This window comes from Pygocentrus nattereri, chromosome 28, assembly GCF_015220715.1.
Source record: "Pygocentrus nattereri isolate fPygNat1 chromosome 28, fPygNat1.pri, whole genome shotgun sequence".
NCBI lineage: Eukaryota > Metazoa > Chordata > Actinopteri > Characiformes > Serrasalmidae > Pygocentrus > Pygocentrus nattereri.
Genome location: NC_051238.1, coordinates 25,348,512 through 25,371,491, shown reverse-complemented (window position 1 = coordinate 25,371,491; position 22,980 = coordinate 25,348,512). Strand labels below are relative to the sequence as shown.

Here is a 22,980-nt window from a genome sequence, read left to right as displayed (position 1 = left end):
GTACAGACAGTATTTCTCTTTATTTGTAACACATTTGTGTCACTGTTTTGACCAGATCTGTAAAGTGGGCTTCCATAATTGAAGCCGTGTAGGTTTGTATCCATTATTGGTTGAGCAGCGGGTTAAGGAGCTGTGCCGTTTCTGCCAGACTTTCTGGACTTGAACCTCGGCTGCAGTCTGAGCAGCACTTTTAATTAACTGCCATTCAATTAATCACACAGGATCATTAATTATAGCCGGCGCTGACCGACTGTGTCCTTGTGAAAATGACTGCTCTCTATCTGTCTCATTCTCTCTACGCCTATCTCTCCCTCTCTCTCTCTCTCTCTCACTCTCTCTCTCTCTCACTCTCTCTCTCTCTCTCTCTCTCTCTCTCTCTCTCGCACTCTCTCTCACACTCACATTCTTTCCCACACTACCTGCTGTATGGTTAATTGAACTTTGACTCTCATCTCATTCCATCAGTTAGAGAACAGTCCTTTGATTTCCTCTGTTGAGGTCAGTAATGATTTTAGTGCAATTATAATGACATTATGCTTTAAAGCAATCTATCCTTTAGAATAAGTGACAGCTTTAGGCCTTTATTAAAAATCTCAACTTAAAAAGTCGATTAATTTCATATTCACTTTAGTAAGTGTCTATTTATCCGAGTCTCTGTGTAGCCCAAGGCTGCCCCTCACTGTCTGGAAAAGCTCCTTAATTGTTCCACATCTGACTGAAACTGAGAGTACGTCCAGTCTACTGTCCTGCAGGCACGCTCGCCACATGCGAGGGCTCGAAGGAGATCCTGCTGATAGGAGTCATAATTTTATTTTATTTTTTAATTTTTTTTATTTACTTTTATTTTTTGGTACCAATACAGATTTTTGAAACCTTCTAACTTTTGTTGATTGGTTCTAGGAGTGTAACGTGGAGTGTAAAGTAAGAGACCACCCAGCATTTAATTTTCAGTCAAAACAGCCATTCAGAACACGTTCTTCACATTTTCAGAGTCAGAGCAAAGCAGAGAACACATTTAAGAGAAAATTCAACAGAAGTCTCAACAACTAAATACAATATGACATTTTTCAGTATTCAGGCTGTCCACCTCTTTCAGGAGACTTGTTTATAGATTTTCAAAGAAAGGGATATTATTCCACACCTCCAAAGTTCAGTCGTAGAAGTTGGTCACATTTAGTGATGTTGTGGGTCTGGGCTTTGGTGATCAGTCCATTGTTCGAGAACATCAGCAGCCGCTGAAGCAAGGGTAAAGCATGATTTTCTCCTTTCTCTCAAAGATGAACCCTTTTAAGTGCTGTTTATCTGACGGTGACCGTTGTGGTGGTCAATCAGTTGTAGATGCATGGTTTTAGGCAGCTCCATGTTCTTTCTCATTGAGTTAGAGTGAAGATTGACTACAGAGGATTTTTAAGTACAATGTACTTTGGCTTTGCATGATTCATGTATGAAGAGGTGTCTTGTATGAGTCAGATTCTGAAAAACAGCCCAAAAATTGTACATGCTTTTTTCAATTGAATGATCTGTTTCTAAAGTAAAAGACAGCTGCATTTTTCTATCAGCACAGCACACACACACACACACACACATCATGCACACACACATGCTGCAGAGTATTTATAGGCTACTGTTGCCTTTTGTACTGTTTTCTCTTCAGAGGCAGCCAAAAGCTGCTCTTCAATGTATTGTGATGTCTGTAGACAATAGATAACAATGGACTGTGTGAGGAAAGAAGTGGAGTGTTGTAGTGCAGTGTGGAGTTGACCTCGGTGTGTGTGTGTGTGTGTGTGTGTGTGTGTGTGTGTGTGTGTGTGTGTGTGTGTGTGTGTGTGTGTGCACGCATTTAAGTTCACACAAACACACCCACCCACTTTTTACGAGTAGGAGAGGTTGCAGTTGCACTGGTGCTGCTCTTGTTTTATTGGTTATAGATTCACTAGCATTCAAAAGTTTGGAATCGCTTGCTGTTTTAATATTTATATTACTTTATATACAATAATAACTTACAGTGTGTGGATTTAAATATCACAAACTTTTCACCAGAAGGTAATTTTAGACATTTTGCTCAATATTTAAAAAAAGAAATGTGAAAAAGCTGTGCATAAAATTAGAAATACTATGCAGCTGTATGCACATTTTTGTTGATTTATTAAAAATAAGAACACATTTAATGCACAGTTACTGTTTATGTTGCTGAATTTAACATATTGGAAAGAATCAAGCGTAAAATGTGGCCCCTTTATTTTGTTATTGAACTTTAACATGTTGTGTTTATGGGGGAAGCCTCACCCTTCAGTAAAAACAGTGAGTCGCCCTATCAGCTCTGAGGAGGCAACTTCCGTTACATAACCAACATGAAAAACTGCTGATTTCTCTTTTTTTTCTATTATTTTTGGATAATATAATGTTTTCAAATTTAACCTCCAGTGCTATCATCTAAATAGTAACTCTGGACTACATTCAGCGCTAAATTCTCAGGACTCATTTTATCCAAAGTTTTTTTTTTTTACTTGGTTATGTTGCTTTTCCTGTCCCTGTGGTTAAGCAGATAACAGTGTGTTTGACCCACCTGTGAGCCTTGTCCTTGGCTTTGTTCTGGCCCAGTATGCAGCTGGGTCCTTAGCCCATATCAAATCTGCACACTGTACTGTAGAGTGAGTAAAACTAATGGACATGGCCCAAATCTGGCCCAACTACATTGTTAGTCTGCAACATTAATGCTGGTATCAGCCCACAAATATAGACATGAGGCAAAACCATATAAAGTTGTCTGGTGTCTGGCCCTATTTTGGTCTGCCTGGTAATCAACCAACACTCACACCTTTTTTTATTGCTTTCTGGTTGAGTAAGAGAGATGCAGAGGGGTTTGCATGTGACCCCCCCCCCAAACAGGCCTGTAGTAATTCAGCTTAATTACATTGTGTTTGAAATTATTCACTCAATAACTCATTCACTACACAGAGTTTACTATATGGGGAACTGGCTTGAAAATAACTAATAAATGGTCAAAAGATGCAGCATTGTCAGCTCATCAGAGTGCACACATTACCTAGTGCACCATTTCTGTAGGGAGTGGTTTCAAATGCAGCTTTAGAGATGTAGTCATAGAAGAAGTGTAAATATAGCAGAAGACGTCAGCTTCTGTAGAGGTGTTGCACATTCCTTTCATACAGGCTGCCTATTTTAAAGCTGTGTTTGTTGTCAGTGCTGGGCGCATTGTGTGGTTGCTAATGCTGCACCGATATGTTGGTGGTTACCAGCCACATGTTGTGAAGAGACATTTGTTGCACTGAGAGAGAGAGAGAGAGAGAGAGAGAGAGAGAGAGAGAGAGAGAGAGAGAGAGAGAGAGAGAGAGGAATGGATCGTGCTGAGATGTTTGTGCATTACTAGCGCTTTGAGTGTTGAAGCTGCTGATAAACCGCAGAACGTTCATACTGCACTAGTTGACAGGAGGTGTATAGAGTCATCTGCAGCTCTTCCAGCGTGGTCCTCCTCATTAAAGAAAGGCTGAAGAACGCATTAAAACCTGTGCTTTCTACCAGGAACGATCAGGCCTGTCTGTGCACGCTGAGACATAGAGGCAGTTTAGGCTGTGTGTGTGTGTGTATATGTGTCCTCAGCCATGTGGTTCCACCGGAAGAGGAAACTCCCTCGTAGAGCCCAAGCCTACATGTGAGTATGAAAGATTGGAGACAGAGGAAGAAAGAACGGAAGTACTGAGAGTAGCATTGTGAGCTTACAGTTAGAGAGGAATAACAGAATGTTTAAACCAAACTCACCCCTCTCCACTTCACTGTCCTGTGTAGCTGTGTAAAGGTTCATGAAGATAGCAGGGGTGCACCGATTGTGAATTTGTATGATTATGACTCTGATTCTAATTTGTTTACAGCCAAATTGGCCTTTTTTGCCCTTTTTAACCCGAAGCTCACACTGTGTGGGATAAATGAACACATTCATTAGGCAAACTTACAATATAAACAACATTATTTGCTCTTTAAAGGTTTTTAAATTGCTCGTAGTCAGTATATGAATCAAACAAAGTGCTACATTGAAAATAAGAGGCAACTAATGATTTAGCACAATGACGTCATACCTAATTATGCAACAGCATTCACAAACTGTAGGGTAATAAACTGTAGGGCAAGCAGTATTTGTGCTGGTGGTAATTGTATATTTGTGGCTATGAGCTGTGGTTGGTATAGTGTAGTGGTTAACACCGCTGCCTTCTATGCTGTAGACTGGGGTTCAATCCTTTGCCTGGACAAGCACCCTCCGCTGTACAAATAAGAGTCCTTGGGCAAGACTCCTAACACCACCTTCGCCTACCTGTGCAAAATGATCAAATTATAAGTTGCTGTGGATAAGAGTGTCAGCCAAATGCTATAAATACATTTGGTTTGTTTTAAATTACGCATTATATATACAGAATAGTAAACGGTTACAGTGCTGGTGATTTATTTTATTGGATTTGTTGGTGTTCTAAAGCAATGTAAGAGTCTGTTAGTGCATGTGGTGAAATTATTATTATTATTATTATTATTATTATTAACCTAATATACAGCTATCTTAAAAAAATATGGCAAGCCAGGAATATGCAGTAATGTGGCTTGAAGTTTTTAGCCAGTGTTTTTCAGACAGTAGCATTGGATGAACAAATGTTTTTGTCAGGTAAGATTCCAACATTCTTGTGATATTAGCCAGCAGTACAGTCTTTCACAGTAACACTGTCTTTTTGGCCAGAAACGTCCCAGTGGTTCATGTATGTTTGTATGGAGTGGTCTGTGCTGCCGGTTTAACAGAACTCTGAACTGTGGCTGGTCAGCTGCATGAAGCCAGCTGAGAAGTACACTGAGCTCTTTTTAAGTATACTAACACTGCATTGTGTGGAAGTAGCTATATTTTGTTTACAGTGTGAGAATAACTGATTTATAAAGAGTGTCTTTATAGCAGGTTGAGTGTTCAGAGTGATGAATCATTCATACTGTATTACTGCCCCTAATGCAGAAAGCAGAGAAGGTGCAGCAGTTTGGCTCTTCACTGGTTCTTTGTACTCCATCCACAGTATCTCTCCATTTCTCTCTCTCTCTCTCTCTCTCTCTCTCTCTCTGCATGCTTCTTTTTCTCTGACTCATCGTCGGGTGACTCAAAGCTGCAAAGCTGTCGCTACCCATGGTGCCTGGCTTCTCTCACATGACAGAGTGGCACACATGCTCTGTTTTTTTTTTTTGTTGTTTTTTTTTTACCCTTCTCTCTTCTTCTGTACTCCTCCCACCTTCTTTCTCGCTCTCTTACTCTCTCTCAATCCTCCTCGTCCTCCCTGCACTCCTCTGTCACGCTCCTCCCATTCTCCTCTACTTCCTCAGGTTTCTCTGCTGCTCTGTATTGAGGCCAGATGGCTGGGCCCTGGCTGGGCCACATATGGACATTTGCAGGGTTAATGTTGTGTTGGAATGCTAAATTGTTGTTTCCACGCTGTGTCTTCAGCGTTAGCAGTGTGGACGTGTTTTGGTCTCGTCTTGACGACAACATGGCAAAAAGATGACGACCTTGTGTTATTTCTCTGGATCTGTTTTTGTTTCACTCCTATTGGCCAGTTCAGATCAAAGCCACTGTTTAAGGCTTTGTTTATGCTAGACCTGTTACTGTTATTACATAATCGCCTAATCATTTTTGACGGCCGCAGTTATTAAAGCTGACTGTAACTAAAGCTGACTGCAGTAAACGTTGTTTGATTTCAATTGAGTGTGTTGAGCTGAGGCACATAATCTAAATAAAAGTAAAGGGCACATATATTTATTAAGACAAATTGTGGGAAAACGTTGGTGCTCTAACATGTTAAGTGGGCAGTGCTAGTTCTGTTTATTTCTCTCAAAAAATTCCAGCTTTGCTCGCCTGTACGCATGATTCTGTATAACTACAGACAGAAATATATTATTTTGACAGCGCAAACAATATTAGCTACTAATTAAGCACTGCTCGGAAGCAAGACTGCTGACCAGCCTGTTTGGCTATTTTAGGCTTGTACTTTAAGACAATGAAATCATAAATCGCACTTGTTTAAATCGCAGTTAATCATCGGCTACAGTGTCTTGATTGTGACAACTATAGTTTATATAGTTTATACCTTAGATGTCAAGACTTTGTTCTTGTTGTGCTGTTTTGTATGGAATTACATCATATTTAATTACATAATGATCTGTGTAGCGATGTACGTACAGTGTTACGTTACATACAGTATTGCTGCATTAAGTTCAAATAGGAATAAAATCATTTCTAATTTACTTACATTTTACTTTAGTGTTACTTACTAGCAGGGACAGACATTCTGTGTAATATCTAACATCTTGACGTTTAAGCTGACAGTTGATTGACATAAATAATTGCGATAAATGATTTAATTGTATTTTCTTGTTCAATTAGCTATTAAAGAAGCCTAAAGTGGCCTAATTGGCTGATTACCCACCTTGCTTACTAGCTGTGTTTACCTAGTAGCTGGCATTGATTGTACTGGAGAGATGATACACTACACTGCACACTTGCACAAACGTCTACAGTTTCACAGAATTATGTTTAGAGTCAAACACCGCTTACGTTTTTATTGGTAGTGAAAACAGAGGTAAACAGTTTAGCACACGTGCTAAAAAATGTTAGAGTTTGCTACACAGCTAACAAATAAACCTTGAAATTATATTTGTGTGGCTTCCAAATCACATCTCGCTTGTTGGTGCATAATATTCATGTGAAATCTAATTAACTGTGGAAAATGATTGCAGTCATTTTAAGCCTAATTGTCATGTCACCATGTCAAGTAATTGCGATCATCTCAAATCATGTAGATTAGGCCATTATGTAATAATTGTGATAGACTGACTAATATAGATAAAAGACCTGCAGACGGAAGCTGTCTGTGTAACTAACCCTAACTTTTTTTACTCTACTCGTGTCTTGCCCAAAGTTACTTATGTCTGATAGCAAGCTTATGCAGTAGGCTTAGCGCTTTCTTAATAGTAATTAAATAATATTTTTCAATCGGTTACGTTCATATAAACAGCTTAATAACCACATGGGTGGTTCCAGCCAGTAGAACAACAGCTAGGTGGAGGGAACACTATCACCACACCCAATTTCTAACCGAATTTTGCTACTTTCAGTAGACTGAGAAACAATAAAACAAAATATAAGAAGAAACATTTAAAGGTGTAAATGCCTTAGGAGACCTACACTAACTACCGACCTTATATGTTCTACATCTTCTCTCTCCATCAGTGTGGAAGGCGATCCTCAGTGTGGGGATACGGGCAGTTTCTCAGACAGCTCCTGCAGTCAGGGCCCGTACCTGGGAGGTTCTGAGCGCTACGGAAAGCCCAGTGGAGCTCCGGCGGGCCCTCAAGGGCCTCCTGTGGCCCCCCCAAGCCCAGCCAGCCTGGCCTGGGCCCAGCGCACTCGCCTCCAACCCGCCAGTCTGGCTCTGCGCAAGCAGGAAGAAGAGGAGAACAAGCGCTGCAAAGCGCTCTCAGACAGCTATGAGCTCTCCACAGACCTGCAGGACAAGAAGGTATGTGAGATTAATAATCACTAATATGTGAATAGAATTACATAATAGACACATTTTCATCATATATAGATTATATTTACACTTAACAAGCGTGTCAATACCTTGCTTGCTTTGATAAAGGAACTGTTTATTAAAAACTTCACAGTAAAAAGAACATTGCCTTGGCGGTGGCGGTGGCGTCCCCCCGCTGAGCCGGACCACTGTGACGTCATCCTGTCTAGGTTATTTTATTAGGTACTGTTTAGTGACAGTAGGGCACTTCACAATGGAACAACATGACGCCAAGCAGACCACCTCGACCGGGGGGGGGGCAACCACGGTCCCCATGTCATCATATTAGTCACATTAGCAGACTCTTAATCTGATTTGCTGCTGTTATTCAAACACCCACAATCAAAATAGAACAGCATAAATAGAAAACCCTCAATATAAATCGAAACGTATGCTGTGATGTAATTTATCACAAAAATGGTAACACAGCGTCGTGTGGCTCACCCGTACATGTGTGTTGCTTTACAGAATGAACATTATTTTTTAATCCTCATTGAAAAATTCATACTGCCTCTCACCGTGACTAATGATTACATTCATCTTTTTTATACAAAATGAAACCAAATTCAAGCCGGGAATTCTAATGGAATAAAATCTAATGCAGTAACTTCACTCCACATCCAACCTTCTGTTATATTGCGTTTATTATCTACTGCTGATTAAAAGGCTGAGCTGTATAAAGAATGAGGAAACATTATAATAAAAATGCATTATTTATTTTCAATTATATTGATTTTGTATGCATATCACTGCGGTCAGATTAAAACCTTGTATTTTTCAGTTTTTGACATAATTTAAAATGCCAGTTGCCCTTTACATTGCTTGTAAATTTCATGGTGAATAAACCAAAGGAAATGGCCCAAAATGACTTGTAAATAAGTCTGGTTCTGTTGACTTACATTGAAAGTACAGTATGTTTTTCCTTCTCCTGTAAAGTTACCATTTTGGAGATACAAGGTTTTCTTCTGACAGCAGTGATATGAAAGTCACAGTGGATGGACTGGATGTGATGTTTTTGTTGGGTATTATGGTGTTAAAATAGTTTTTTGCAGCTTTTCTAGTTTTGATTTCCTACAACTGCATAGTGCAGGTTAGTAGTGCAGAACTGGATGCTTAGTGTTATGATTATGTAGCAGAACCCCAGCCTGAAGTCATTAGGGGAAATAGGACTTTTGCCCGTGTTTATAAAGCTTGTTCAACAGATTTTCCGTAGCAACAACTACAACAAGTACTGTCATTTGTTTATAGCTGCTGTGTATTTTAAAGCTAAACAATGTAAGATGTTTGTTCAAATCGAAAGACACAGAATTAATGAGTCAGGAGAAAAAAAACACACTAAAATGTGATGCCCCTGCGCCGTGAGTCGACATCTAAAGCCTGAAATAACACTTTAAAGTCAGGTGGCAGGTTGGGTTTTGCGGGAGTTTTTCAGACCACGTTATACATCTTTGCGCATTAACATCACACGCATGGGCTCAAAAAGAAGGTGTGCCGTTTTAGTCTCAAAGGTAAAATCAACGTCATACTGATAAAGATATGATAACAGTGGTAGATCATTCACTTACATTCTCAGAAGATGTTATGATTTGACGTTTTGAGTTTTCTGTCAACACACTTGCCGTCATCAGATTCATCCACTCGGGGAAGGGGCTTCTTCCACACGTTGCATGGAATTACACATTATCACCAGAGAAGCAGTTTAGAGGCAGTTGCGACGTGCTTGCTAGCAAGTGTTTTTCATTTTTTCATGGAGAAGCAGATGAAGTTTGTCATTAAATTATAAACATCTGGTAACCATGCAGGTTATTATATAGAAGTGTTTAAAATAGAAAAGCTTAAGTTTCAGTGCAGAAATAGCCCTTAATCTGATCAGCACTGCCCCATGGGGTTCCCTGTGTCTTGTTAGTGCCAGGCTAGAGGTGGTATATCCCAACTTTTATGCCATTTATTCTGAGCTCTAGTTTATACAATTAAACTAGCATTAAACTAACAGATGATTAAATCCTCCTGCTGTAGTTTTCAGTTAAGAGCAAAAATTAAAACCTGTCTCTAAATATTACTGGATGAGTCTGTTAACCTGTTAGCTCTCTGCCGAGCTGTTCAGCCTATTCTAATGAGGGCAGAATATATTACAGCTTGTTAACGGCATCTAGAAACTTCACGTTATTTTTAAAAGCTCTTTTGGGAAATCAGCGCTTCGAAATATGTGTGTATGAGAGGGAAATCATTAATAGTCTCAGCCAGTGCTGTAGATCACCACATAGAGCTAGTAGGCTGGAAATTAGTCCACTGTAAGAGAGAAAGGGGGAAGGTGAAATGATGCTGTAATGACATAACTGTGAATAGGGATTTACACAGAATAAATCTTATGTGTTTATGTTACCTTTGTTATTATCATTAATCATGACAGTGTAGTGCAGCAGTCAGAGAGCACCATTTATTTTATGCTCAGTCAATCTTTAAATTTTTTCCTGAAATATTTCTGAGGAGACTATTTACGTACTGGACAAGGTATAACCACAACGCTTTTTACTGAAACTAATTTACTGAATGGCTGTGAAACAGAATTCCCACATTAGTATGTGGTGTGACCACCGCTGGTCAGTAGCAACTGCAAAACAGGATCAAAACCAAAAGTGTTCATATTTTTTGCTCAATATAAGATCATCCACTTACATAAAGAAACACTGGAGTTCAAAAAACGAGTAAAAGATGTAAAGACAGTGGGACACCTAACAACCATATAACACCTGGTAGACCACCAAACCTTCACCATTATATAAACCATATTTAACCCCTTAATCAGGGGTGTCCAGGGGTTTCCTATCATGGCCACAAGTTTTTATTCCAAACAAGCAGGAGCACACCCGATTCTACTTGTTAAATCACTTGGTCAGTCTTCAAACAACTGATCATGTGAGCTCCAGGTTGGTTGGAATGAAAACCTGCAGTTAGAGCAGACCTTTGGACACCCATGCCTTAAATTAATAAGCCTTTATAGATGACTGTAAGGGTTTATGTCACTTGTCATAAAAGGCTTAAGTAGGTGTTGTGTAGCCTTGTGAACACTGTCCTTCAGTAGTGTTACCAAGAAAATGAACCTCAGCCTGTTCCCAGAGCAATGGGCTGACCACCCCACAGTCCAGACCTCGTCATCATTGAATAAGTTTGGGATAACTTTGATCATGAGTATAACCAACATTTCTAAGACTTAAACTTGGAGGTGTGGAAAAAGATCTCGTTATATTTCTTTGTCAAATGGAAAGCAGGACTCCTGAGGAGAAACTGTAAGGTGGAGGGTGATATTATATTTTGTAGTCCTTTTTAATCTTTAGTGTTTGAAGCTTCTGGGTTTTTTTTGTTGTCTGTTGTCTTCATGAATAACTTGTACGTCCTGGCTGTTCTGACCAGCCTAAACAGCTTATAAGAATAAAGCACCACTCTGACAGGTTTACTGAGTTTTAGCCCTGGCTGTTAATGTCTGCTGTCTTCTGCCTGTTTGCCCACTGTAATATGGACAGTGTGCCTTTCAGGCATTATGCCAAACCTCCTTCCGTCAACTCTGATTATTGGTAAAACAAATGCAGCAAGGCATTATGGGAAAATCAATACAGTGAATGTGCACAGTAACAGGATGTGTGTTTTACATCATCAGTTAGGCAGAGGACAGCTCATGGCATAATGTGGAGATTAACAGATCATTCATTTTCATTGCGTTATTGCAAAGTCTCACTTTAACATTTAAACACCAGGGCGTTATTCATGCCGCTGAATAACTTTGCCTAATGCACAATGTCACAGTGACTTCTGCGTACAATTAGATCTTCAGTTAAGAGATGAAAGCTGTTAGACGTTTGTAGGTGTATTGAAAGTAATATGTGTAAGTTCAGAATGAATAACTTTTCTTCTCGCTCTCAGGTGGAGATGCTGGAGAGGAAATATGGCGGTTCCCTCCTGAGCAGACGTGCAGCGCGCACCATCCAGACAGCATTCCGGCAGTACCGCATGAATAAGAACTTCCAGCGGCTGCGCAGTTCCGCCTCGGAGAGCCGCATGACTCGTCGCATCATCCTCTCGAATATGCGCATGCAGTACTCGTTCGACGAGCGTCAGCCACAGGTGCGGTGCTGGAGCTCACTTACTTTCCGAACACCCAGGGCCAGATGTGCACACCTGAGCACATACTGAGTGTGTAGCAAGGATCTGTGCATTAGACTGTTTTCACACATGGTTCATTGGCCAGTCTAGTCCAACCTAGAGTTTTATGATGGGCTTGGTTTATATGGGCTTGGTTTATTTCACGCTACTCCAACAGAAGCGCACCAGATTTCACATATATGCCTTTGTTGCAGGGATGCAGGCGCAGGGATGCAAGGGATGCAAGCGCAGTAGCAAAATCTTATTGGGTGTTATTATTACGTATTATTTCTGTGTGGTTTCTACAAAATCTTATTCTGGGATTTAAAAAAATGAATTAGTGTTATTCTCTTGGTAAATATAATTTTAATATGTCTTTGAGACATGTTGAAATAATATTTACCAGAAGCTGCTATGGGTGCCACCAGTGTATAATTAACTGGCTCTGATATAAACAGTCATTCAGTGAAATTCTCCATTGAAAGAAATTTGCTTCGTCAGACATTGTTCATCAGCAGTAGGAATCAAATGTCTGAAGCGTTTACTGCCTCTAACAGCTCCAAATGACACAAAATGGTTATGAATACGTTGTCTGGTGCGTTATTACACACGTTATTTTCACATAGTTCTGATGATACCATTGTCAACATGTATGACATTACATTTTTAAAAAATTCATTTTGAATAGTAAATAAAATGGCTATATTTGCATTGCGACCCCTGGTTCCTTTCACCACCATTTTAAAGAAATTGGAGTGAATAAGTTTCTCTACAATAAACTTTCACATAAAAACATGCAATTCTCCTTCAAAGCGTCCTTAGAGACTGTAACGTATGGGAGCGATGATGAGGTGAACACATGCGCTGAGAAAAGTGAGATTTATTAGGGGCAAATCCATAAGCAGGGTCAAGACAGTCCAGGGTCAAAGAGCCAGCACGAAGAGATGGAGGAACAGACATGACAAAAAAGGAACAGGATAAGCACAGAAAACAGAAAATACAGCAGAGATAACACCAAACAACACAATGCAAACAATACAATATATAGAGACCAAACAACACGAGAATACAATACAAGGACCAGCAAACTCACAGGGGAAAAAACAGGGCTTAAATGCAACAGGGATAACGAGGGTTAACAAGACACAGGTGGAAAACACAGGTGGTTACAATCAGGGGCACGGTCTGAAAACAAGGGGGCAGGACGAAGAAACAAAACAAAAGCACATGGACAGGACTGGGAGGAGCCAATCGTGACAGAGACAGTATCGTTCATTTGTGACGAAATGGTTTTAAAAGGTTGAGCAAACACTAACCAAAGAAAATCTGTAAATCAGACTGAATGTGTGGTTAGCCCTGCGTCTGTGTCTATGCTGCTTTCCATGATTTTCCCATGTTTTTCACAGTCCCCCCTTCTTCCTCATGTGCATATCGCTAAGGAAGAGACATTCATTTTGTGGTTTGCTGCACGTTTAGGCTTGTACTCCAGTTTTGTACATTATCATTGAAGCATCATTTTGCATAATGAACCAATAATCTCTGCATAATAACTGTGCATAATACATTGCACATAATACATCGTACATATATATGCTTATTCAGGCATCCTATTTGGCACCAAAGGCTTAGCACATCTGGCCCCAAGGCTGGGTAATCCATTCAGCACCATGGACAGGTCTACTTAGGCAGCTAGTAGTAAATGGGAACTCATTCAAAATGCATACAGCTACATGCTTTCTGCTTCTAGTGACAGTCTGTCGTTCTGCTTAGTCTAGTAGTTCCTTATTGACATTAAAAGGTGCCACCAGCCTGCAAGTGTAAATTAACTCAACCACTGACTGGCACAAGCATAAGTAGTGAATATGATCCAAAGAAGAATGGACTGCTATAATGTCTTCTATGTCGGTTCTTCAGGTGCAGTCTCAGAACCCCCAACAACAGCAACAGCAGCAGCAGCGCTATACCTCTCACCACTCCTCTGCCCTGGGCATGGCCAGCCAGCTGGGCACCGCAGACACTGAGCAAGATGCTGGGTCACCCTCACACTGCCCCTCTGACCGCGAGGAATACTCCCACGCAGATGATGCCTTCACCAAACAAGTGAGCACTGTGTGTGGTACGGATTAGTGTAATACAGATGAACCTAAATTCAGATTAATCACAAAGTAAAAACTTAGAGTCAGGGTAAGTAAGAGTTAAGTGTGCTGCTGATGTAATACTGTACACTATAAAAATAAAAGCCAGGCCGGTTTGAAATTTTAAGTCAAGCTTTTGCAGCTTAGGTTTGTCAAAGGTTCTCCCAACTTACCTTTATTTAGTATACTGCATAAAATGGTATCTGGGCAAGTGAAATGATATTTCTCATATTAAGATTGCTGTTAGCTTATATATATATATATGTGTGTGTGTGCGTGTGTGTGTGTGTGTGTGTATATGCATCAGCTACATTTAAGATATTTTTACTAGTCTACATACTGTTTAGGTTGAGCTCACTCAAAGAAAACAATCCCTCCAGTTTAGTCATAGCTAATTCATACCCTCAGGCAACAACTCCCACTAGAACACAGTGCCCACAGCCTGGGAGGGGCATTGTGTGGGCTTCTGCCTCTCAGCCTTCTGACAGCAGAGGGCTTCTGCTGATCAAACAATTGTACCACTCCAATGCCGTGAAATTACAGAAAAAAACAATGAAAATATATCAGAACGTTAAAAAACCCAAACAAAACATTTAACACTCTAGTGTATTATTTATTAGGGAACAGGTAACTGCTGTTTATCTAATCTCAGACATGTTCTCTGAGCTTGAGGAACTGTTTAAACATGTCACACTGAGTTAATTCTTTCTTTTTTTGGACAAAGAAATTTAAGCAACCTGTGGCTCCTGAGCAGCACGGCTGTCTAACTGCCTAATCATTGTAGGATTGTAAGTTCAAATCCTGGTGACGCTGCAGTCCTGCAGGGTTAGGAGTCTAAGAGGAGGGTGAAATTTCTGTGGACAGAACAGAGTCTGCACTTTCCACTTTTATACATTTGTTTCGGTGTCCACAGCACACATCAACCATTCATGATATAATAAAATATTTCTTTCTCTACTTACAAGTACAAATGTGATATTGATCAAAAAAGGATCTGCACTTTCAACAGAATGTCTGTTGTGGCAAGTAATAAAGTTAAAGTGTTGTTAATGACACGGCTAGACAGGTAAAACTAAATGCACTGGCCTTTAGGGCCACCATGCTGTTCACTCTTGTGGCCAAAATTAAGAATTTCTGGTCAGAATTATAGAAATATATTTATCATATGTACAGTCATGTGTAAAGTTTGAACATCCACAGTGAAATGACGTTTTGTTGAGCATTTTTTGTTGACATTGTCTTCAAAGAGCACAAATAAGGCAGTTTTCTATAGTTTTTAGTGCACAGATGCTGTTTATTTGCTAGGTTTTTGTTCAAGGTGATGGGGGTGTGGAGTGCGGGATAGTGTCTGGTAATATGCTTTGCTGGTTGTTTAATATATCACATGTTTACAGCCTATAAATCGCTTTTTCTTAAAATAGTAAACACTAAAGCATAGCCATGTGAAGTGTTTCCATAGCTGTCAAAACGTCTACCTACATCTGTGTTGCTACAGATAACAATTCCGGACTAATTTAGGACATGGATTAAAGTTTACACATTAAAAGAAAGATGAGAAAACAAAGATAAAGATGGGATAAAATGGATTGCATGACAAATATAATTACTTTTGTCACAAGCAGCGTTCAGTTATCCGACTTGATTGACAGTCACGATAGATGGAAACCATTGATACTGATTCGATGGGCTACTCCAGGACCAAGACGTAGACACAGTGCCTCACCTGTGTGTTTGTGTATGCGCTCATCCCTCAGGTCACATCCCTCGCAGACTCCATGGATGATACCCTGACTTGCCGGTCAGGCCGAGGCGACTCTCAGGAGGGCAGTGGCGACGGCACAGGTGAGGCAGAGGACTTCAGTGAGTGTGTGTGGAGCAGCAAGCCTCAGTCCCGTCGCGGAGGGGGTATGGGCGAGTCTGAGCGAGGTGGGCCCACCATGCTGGGGGGCATGCATGAGGACAGCACAGCCACATCCTACAGTGATGTGACGCTGTACATGGATGATGGCGTGCCTTCGTCGCCTCTGTCCATCGAGCGTGCACCCAGCAGCACAGACACTGAGTACTGGGGAGTCGGAGGGGGCGCGGGGGGCCGTGAGGACAGCCGGGACACAGAAGGTGGCGGCAGCAACAATAGCCGGCGCAGCACGCCCTGCACTGAGTGCCGTGACTACCGCCTGCGCGGGCCACACCTGCCTGTGCTGACCATTGAGCCACCCAGCGACAGCTCAGTGGACATGAGTGACCGCTCAGATAGAGGCTCGCTCAGCAGGCAGCTGATGTATGAGCAGGAGCCAGGAGGAGGAGTAGGAGGAGGAGGAACAGGAGGAGGAGGTGGAAATTCAGGTTCGCCACAAGGAACACTCAAACACAACCCAGCAGTCCGCTCAGCCAGCGCCTGCACTGCCCAAGGTCAAACCCGCCCTATGGGCCGTCCTTTGCCATCGCCCCTGCCCACACAGCTCCCGCACCATGCCATCATGCTGCACCACCAGCACCCACACCATCCGCTCCAACATCACCCACTCCACCACCACCACCACCATCACCACCACCACCCCCTGCCCCCCCACCTGCACCATCACCCAGGACCCCACTACCCAGACCCAGGCTCACCCTCGCCCACCCAGCCACCTCCTCTTACTCCACTCTCCTCTGCCTCGTCCGCGCCCCTGCCCTCTACAGGCATGGAGCAGTCAGACGGTGACAACGACTCACTAAACTCCACCACCAACTCCAATGAAACTATCAACTGCAGCTCGGGGTCCTCATCCCGGGACAGTTTGAGGGAGCCACTGCCCACACTGGGCAAGCAGACCTACCAGCGGGAGAGCCGCCACAGCTGGGACTCACCTGCCTTTAACAACGATGTGGTGCAAAGAAGGCAGTACCGCATCGGCCTCAACCTCTTCAACAAGTAAGGGCCGGACGCTACAGTTGTGTGCAGAAAGTTGGGTGATTCTGGTCAAGTTACATGTTTTTTAATATTTCCTGAGTGAAAATAAGTACATATACTCTATAGAGATCAAGCTTCTACACATTTAATGCACAATTACTGTTTATTTTTATACTTTGTTTTTGTCAAAGGGGAATTTAAAGAACCTTCATTATCTCTGTGCAATTAAATTGAAGAGAAATGTACAGTCTTGCTTACCAAGAGGTTTTCATAGAGTGTCTGATAGGAACCAGATGTCTGAAGGAGGTAGTGCTTCTAAAAGCTACTCACAAAATGTTTTTAAATAAAAATGTCAACAAGCACATTGCCTGATGTCTGAGACATTGCTTTACAGTAGTTCTAATAAGGTAAAGCTAAAATGTATTTTTTAAAACACAGTGGAGGATGCATGCAACATCAGTTCACTGGTGGTTTTGGGTAGTAAATAAAATGTCTAATATCTGTGTTGTTGACATTGCAACCTCTGGTTCCTGTCACTACCACTGTAAAGAAATCTGAGAGTTTCTTTAATTTCTTTAATAAAGGTTTCTGCAATTAATCATTTCACATCAAAATAATTTGAATAATTTTATTTACATCTAAACGACTGAATTATACAGAAATTTCCCCTGTAACCTCTGCAAACAGTAGGAATTGTGCATTAACATTTGCAGAAAAATGCATATTAAAATCTGTTCCCCACAGAAGATTTTCTTCTAATCTATAACATGTTTTCACTCAACATATTATTTGATCGGGGCTGTTTATACATTGACATTGATTACTTGCAATCTATTAGTGTTGCACACAAGATGAGCAGATGATGCTCACAAATGACAATGTTTCACCTGGAAATGGGGAATAAATTGTGCTGGAACAATCTGGAACACCCTCTAGATATCAGGGAAAAAATAAGAGTCATGTTTCACCTCTTTTACCGCATCCCACTCTTTGCTTGTATTTTAATTGTGGCAATGTGTTGAACGTTTTTGGGAAACATGGATATAGTCATAAAATCTAATGAAATGAAATGCATTTAAACCATGTTAGTGTTTGCAGTACAGATATGCAACTACCTTTAACTCCTCATACTGGTGATGGAGCTGTCTAGCTGGTTTTGTATATGCATGGCGTAGGCTAATGTCTTGATCAGAGGTGTGCTAATGAAGTGAGTTCCTGTGGCCTATATAGCTACAGTACAGTAAGTTAACATTAGTTAACGTATGGAGTTCCTCCACTTTGCAAATGCCTTACATCAAGTGCTCACTACTAGATTTTTATATAAGCCCAGCATTTAAGATTATGACAAAAACACATTTAAAAAGCTGAGAAAATAACTAGAATCCTTCATTCTTTACTTTTGTGCATTGTACAGCCCCCAGAAGCATATCAGTCATTTTTTTGCCCATTTGACACCTTTTGCCCCTTGAATGCGATGATCTTCCTGCAGAATTTCAGGCAACTTGTGTGTATAGCATTACTCTGCTATTCCACTGTCAGCCCCTGGTTACAAATCACATCCACTATAATTTCTGCATTAGTCTCTTCAGTAAAATTACACTGATGTATTAAGTATGGGCCAGGAACAACCAACAGCTGTAGTAATACACCCTGTTTAATATTTCACTGAATAACAACTGATATATTATGAAGGATTAAGTCATTTGGATTTTTAATGAAATTGCTGGTCTTACAGATGCTCAGAGTCCTTCAGTAAGGGAATACCTCTGAAGGATAAGCAGCATTTGGAGATGAAAAACGATTGAAAAAAGTAATACAAAAAACAGGCCGTCTGAGGCTAAATGGAGAGATAGACAGAAAGAGATGGGATAAGAGCTAAGGCTACATGAAATACGAACCAGATATACAAACCCAGCTGGCTGTGTTTGTGCCCTCAGGCATTCAATTCAATTTGGTGTGAGCCCTGCAATTCAGTTCAGTAATATTACAGTGGCAGGAGTGTATAGCTAGAGTGAAGATGATTGAAAGTGATCTACGACCACATCACTGCAAAACAAATAGCTCTCTCTCTCTCTCTCACTCTCTCTCTCTCTCTCCCTCTCTCTCTCTCTCTCTCTCTCACACACACACACACACACACACACACACACACACACAGGAAGCCAGAGAAGGGCATCCAGTACCTGATAGAGAGGGGCTTTGTGTCCGACACCCCGGTGGGCATCGCGCGCTTTATCCTGGAGAGGAAAGGCCTGAGCCGGCAGATGATCGGGGAGTTCCTGGGCAACCGGCAGAAGCAGTTCAACAAAGACGTGCTGGAGTGAGTGCTGCCATGTTCATGTGGAGCTTTGGAGCCCTACCAGTTCGGACAGGGTCATACTTAGGTTGATAGCTAGCCTCAGGACAGGCACAAAGTAGCTACAGTGCATGCTTTAGAGCTGTAGATGCAGAGAGGTAGCAGGTGCTGGAGGACGGCTACAGTATGAGCTGTTATTCTCTCTAGAGTCTTCATGAACACTTAGACATACAGACTTTTGCCAGCTGAATTGACTGAAGCTCAAACTCAGAATTTCCCGTCTCCCACTATGAAAAATCTATTAAAATAACCCATCAACTGGGAATTCTTACTCAGAACATCAGGAAGGTTTTCTAAACTCTAAGTCAGAATAACATGACTGCTCACACTGTCAACAGCAGTAAAGCGCCACTTCTCTAATTTTAAATTAGATTTACTTTAGATCAGTCAAAATGCAGTAGCTGGTAAAACTGTAACATTGACTGTAAAGCTATCACTCATAGCTAGCTAGCTTGTTAGTAACAATACTTTTTATGGAAATGTCAGTGTTTTTTTGTTTTTTTTTTCTTATAGCTTCAATGCACAGAATTTGTAGCTTGAACAGACAGGTTGAAAATACGCAGGAACGCACCTGTTGCCTGAATCAATCATTCAGTTCAGTTCACATCATTGGCCATCTCACCCTACAGGACTTGTGAACACCTTGAGTCATAAAAATCAAACATATTTGAACATTTTCAAGGGCCTCTGGTAACTCCATAGCCCAGTCGCAAAGCTTTAGATTAATTTAGTTCTCCTCTTACACTACTAGACCATCCATGCCGTCTTTTTCGACGGAGCTCCTGACCAGAAAAATCTCTAGATTGTGAAAATTTGTTGGAAGGGTTGAAATTGAACTACAAATTGTGTATTGAAGGCCAAGCTTTTGAAGTTGGTTACATTTCTGTTTCTCAAGATCCAGGTAATCCCAAAAAACATTCAGTGATGTCAAGGTCTGGATTCTGGGGTGTTCAGTCTATAATGTAATACATTTTCCGTTTTTCTCAGCTGTGTGCTTGATGAGATGGATTTCTCCGGCATGGATCTGGACGATGCTCTGCGTAAGTTCCAAGCTCAGATTAAGGTCCAAGGAGAGGCGCAGAAAGTAGAGAGACTGGTGGAGGCTTTCAGGTAAACTCGCATCATCATCTGCTTGCTTTTCCTACTGTCCCTTCTCACTCTCACACACTACCCTAATAGAACCTGTATACTTGTTATTGTTAGAGTAAAGCATGTGTAGCGTTCACTCTCCCGCTCTCTGTCTTCCTCAGTCAGAGGTACTGTGTGTGTAATCCTGCGCTGGTACGGCAGTTCCAGAACCCTGACACCATCTTCATCCTGGCCTTCGCTATCATCCTCCTCAACACAGACATGTACAGCCCTAATGTCAAACCTGAGAGGAAGATGAAGCTCGATGACTTCATCAAGAACTTAAGAGGTGCATGTTGTTTGCTGATTTGAGTTGTTCAGAGTGCTACTATTGTGAATAAGTGTTTATTGACTGATTGTCACATTGTTTTCAAGCTCACTTTTAATTTTGCCTTGTCTTCATTGCCTTTCTAACCTTACCCTCTCTCTGTCTGTTTGTGTGTGGTAGGAGTGGACAATGGGCAGGACATTCCAAGGGACCTGTTGGTAGGAATCTACCAGCGCATACAGAAGTGGGAGCTGAGGACCAATGATGATCACGTATCTCAAGTGCAGGCTGTGGAGAGAGTGATAGTGGGCAAAAAACCTGTAAGTGAGGATACAGACTGGGAAAGAGATATATATATATATATATATATATATATATATATATATATATATATATATATTAATACTGTCATTAATTTTACATCTATATATACATCTATATATATTTTGTATCTATCTATCTATCTATCTACCTCTCTCTCTCTCTCTCTCTCTCTCTCTATATATATATATATATATATATATATATACTGTCATTAATTTTACATCTTATTGCCATAATCGATGAAAAAAAGATATAATTATATATAATTTTCGGCCAATTTCTAGCATTTATACACTAGTATATATTCATACTTTGTACCTTTTGCAATGTAAAATAGATTAAAATTTTGAATTATTGGGCAAAATAACTGGGCAAAAAATATCTCAATGGAAAATGTAAGTTAAGAGATTAGTATGAAGGGATGAAATTTGATGAATCATGTCAAATAAATAAGTATACATACCTTAGATGCAACACATTAGCGTTGTGTAAGTGCAGTAAAAGGCAAGTGACCCACAAAAAAAAATCAGACATGGCGTGGTCTCTATTAGCGCAGGGTAGGTATGAGGTAATTCAATTTTAGTAATGTGTTATTGTAAATATAGTTTAGTATGCTATAGAATGTGGGGTGATTAAAAAAAAATCTTAAAAAAAATAAAAATCTTATTGATTTATTGTTTGAAGTTCTGTGAACTCAGAATTCTAAGGCAGCAGGTTGCTTACTTTTTAAAGTTAAAGCACCTTTTTGGGTATGAAGTGTTCAATATCGGAGTCATGATTATATTTGTTTGTAACTCTGTGTGTACAGGTGCTCTCCCTGCCCCACCGCAGGCTGGTCTGTTGTTGCCAGCTGTACGAGGTTCCTGACCCTAACCGGCCCCAGAGAAGTGGGGTTCATCAGAGAGAGGTGTTCCTCTTTAATGACCTGCTGGTGGTAAGAACCTTCCTCTAAGCAGCCTCTCTCCAAATCAGCCCAAATAAGTTTCACTGCAAGCCTATTAGAGCCCAGACATGAAGAAATACTAAGAAAGCAATGCATTACAGTAATATACATTATAGTATGAATAAACTGTAACATTGCTCTGTGTTGGAACATCCTCAACACTTATTAGTGCAGTGATCTCCAAACTAGATCCTGGAGAGTTACTTTACTGCAGAGTGTAGTTCCAACCTGTATCCAGTAAGCTGCCCCACCCCTTACTTAACTCTTATGCATCTGATCCAGCCAATCAGGGACTTGGGAAGGCATTAATTAGCTGGAACAGGTGTGGCAAATTGTGATTAACCTAGGCTCTGCAGGACAGTAGCTCTCCAGGACCACAGTATTAGTGGCATGGTTTATATTAGGCACTATGGCAGTGTTGGGGTCAGCAAAGAGTGACTCTAGGGTCAAAAACTAAGGGCTAGAGGGTGGCTAACACAACTCTGTAACAGATGAGCATACAGTCTGCATACAGTCTATATAATCATCAACACTGTACCAGTTAATACACACTCCTTTTTCAAAAAAGCCCTACCGCTAAAACTAACACACACATACATACACAGCTCTCTCGAAGTACCACACACACACACACACACCCACACACACCTACACTGCTTTTGTGTGTGTGTAGGTCACGAAGATCTTCCAGAAGAAGAAGACGTCAGTGACGTACAGTTTCAGACAGTCCTTTCCCCTGGTGGAGATGCAGGTTCACATGTTCCAAAACTCCTGTAAGTATATTCGTCCCTCCATCTGTCTCTCCATCTGTCCCTCCTTCTTTATTTATACTACCACTCGGTTCTGGCTCAGCGCTCTGCTGTGACATTTAGCCGTTCTCTCTCGTCCTGCCGTGTACATTCGCTGATGACAGACGACTGAAAAAGAGACCCAGTTCGTCATATGTTGTAATTTTATGGTCTATTAGTTCACTGCACTGTGCATTTTGTACCACATGAATACATTAGTTTTATGTTTTCATCTCAGGCACTTAATTGCAGTAGAGATTGGAGGCCAGTTAAAGGCTGTTAAGGCTTCATACTAAATTTGATTGCGCCAAAAATATGAAAAATATGTAAATGCATCCTAATCTACATTTCACCACTTTCCAAAAAAAAGGTTTCTCCTGTAGTTTTCTACATAATTTGAA

General features: G+C 40.9%; 1 protein-coding gene across 3 annotated transcripts in view; it reads left to right on the top strand.

The window, feature by feature from the left end:
• LOC108437580 (IQ motif and SEC7 domain-containing protein 2) overlaps positions 1-22,980 on the top strand; it is a 123,461-nt gene that overhangs the window by 89,184 nt on the left and 11,297 nt on the right. For all 3 annotated transcript variants that reach the window (XM_017714751.2, XM_017714749.2, XM_037535813.1), the window contains 10 exons: positions 7,265-7,553; positions 11,523-11,723; positions 13,656-13,841; positions 15,631-16,793; positions 18,931-19,092; positions 20,116-20,238; positions 20,379-20,545; positions 20,705-20,844; positions 21,657-21,782; positions 22,465-22,564. In XM_017714751.2, the coding sequence (XP_017570240.1) occupies positions 7,265-7,553; positions 11,523-11,723; positions 13,656-13,841; positions 15,631-16,793; positions 18,931-19,092; positions 20,116-20,238; positions 20,379-20,545; positions 20,705-20,844; positions 21,657-21,782; positions 22,465-22,564 (2,657 nt within the window). The remainder of the gene's footprint in view (positions 1-7,264; positions 7,554-11,522; positions 11,724-13,655; positions 13,842-15,630; positions 16,794-18,930; positions 19,093-20,115; positions 20,239-20,378; positions 20,546-20,704; positions 20,845-21,656; positions 21,783-22,464; positions 22,565-22,980) is intronic.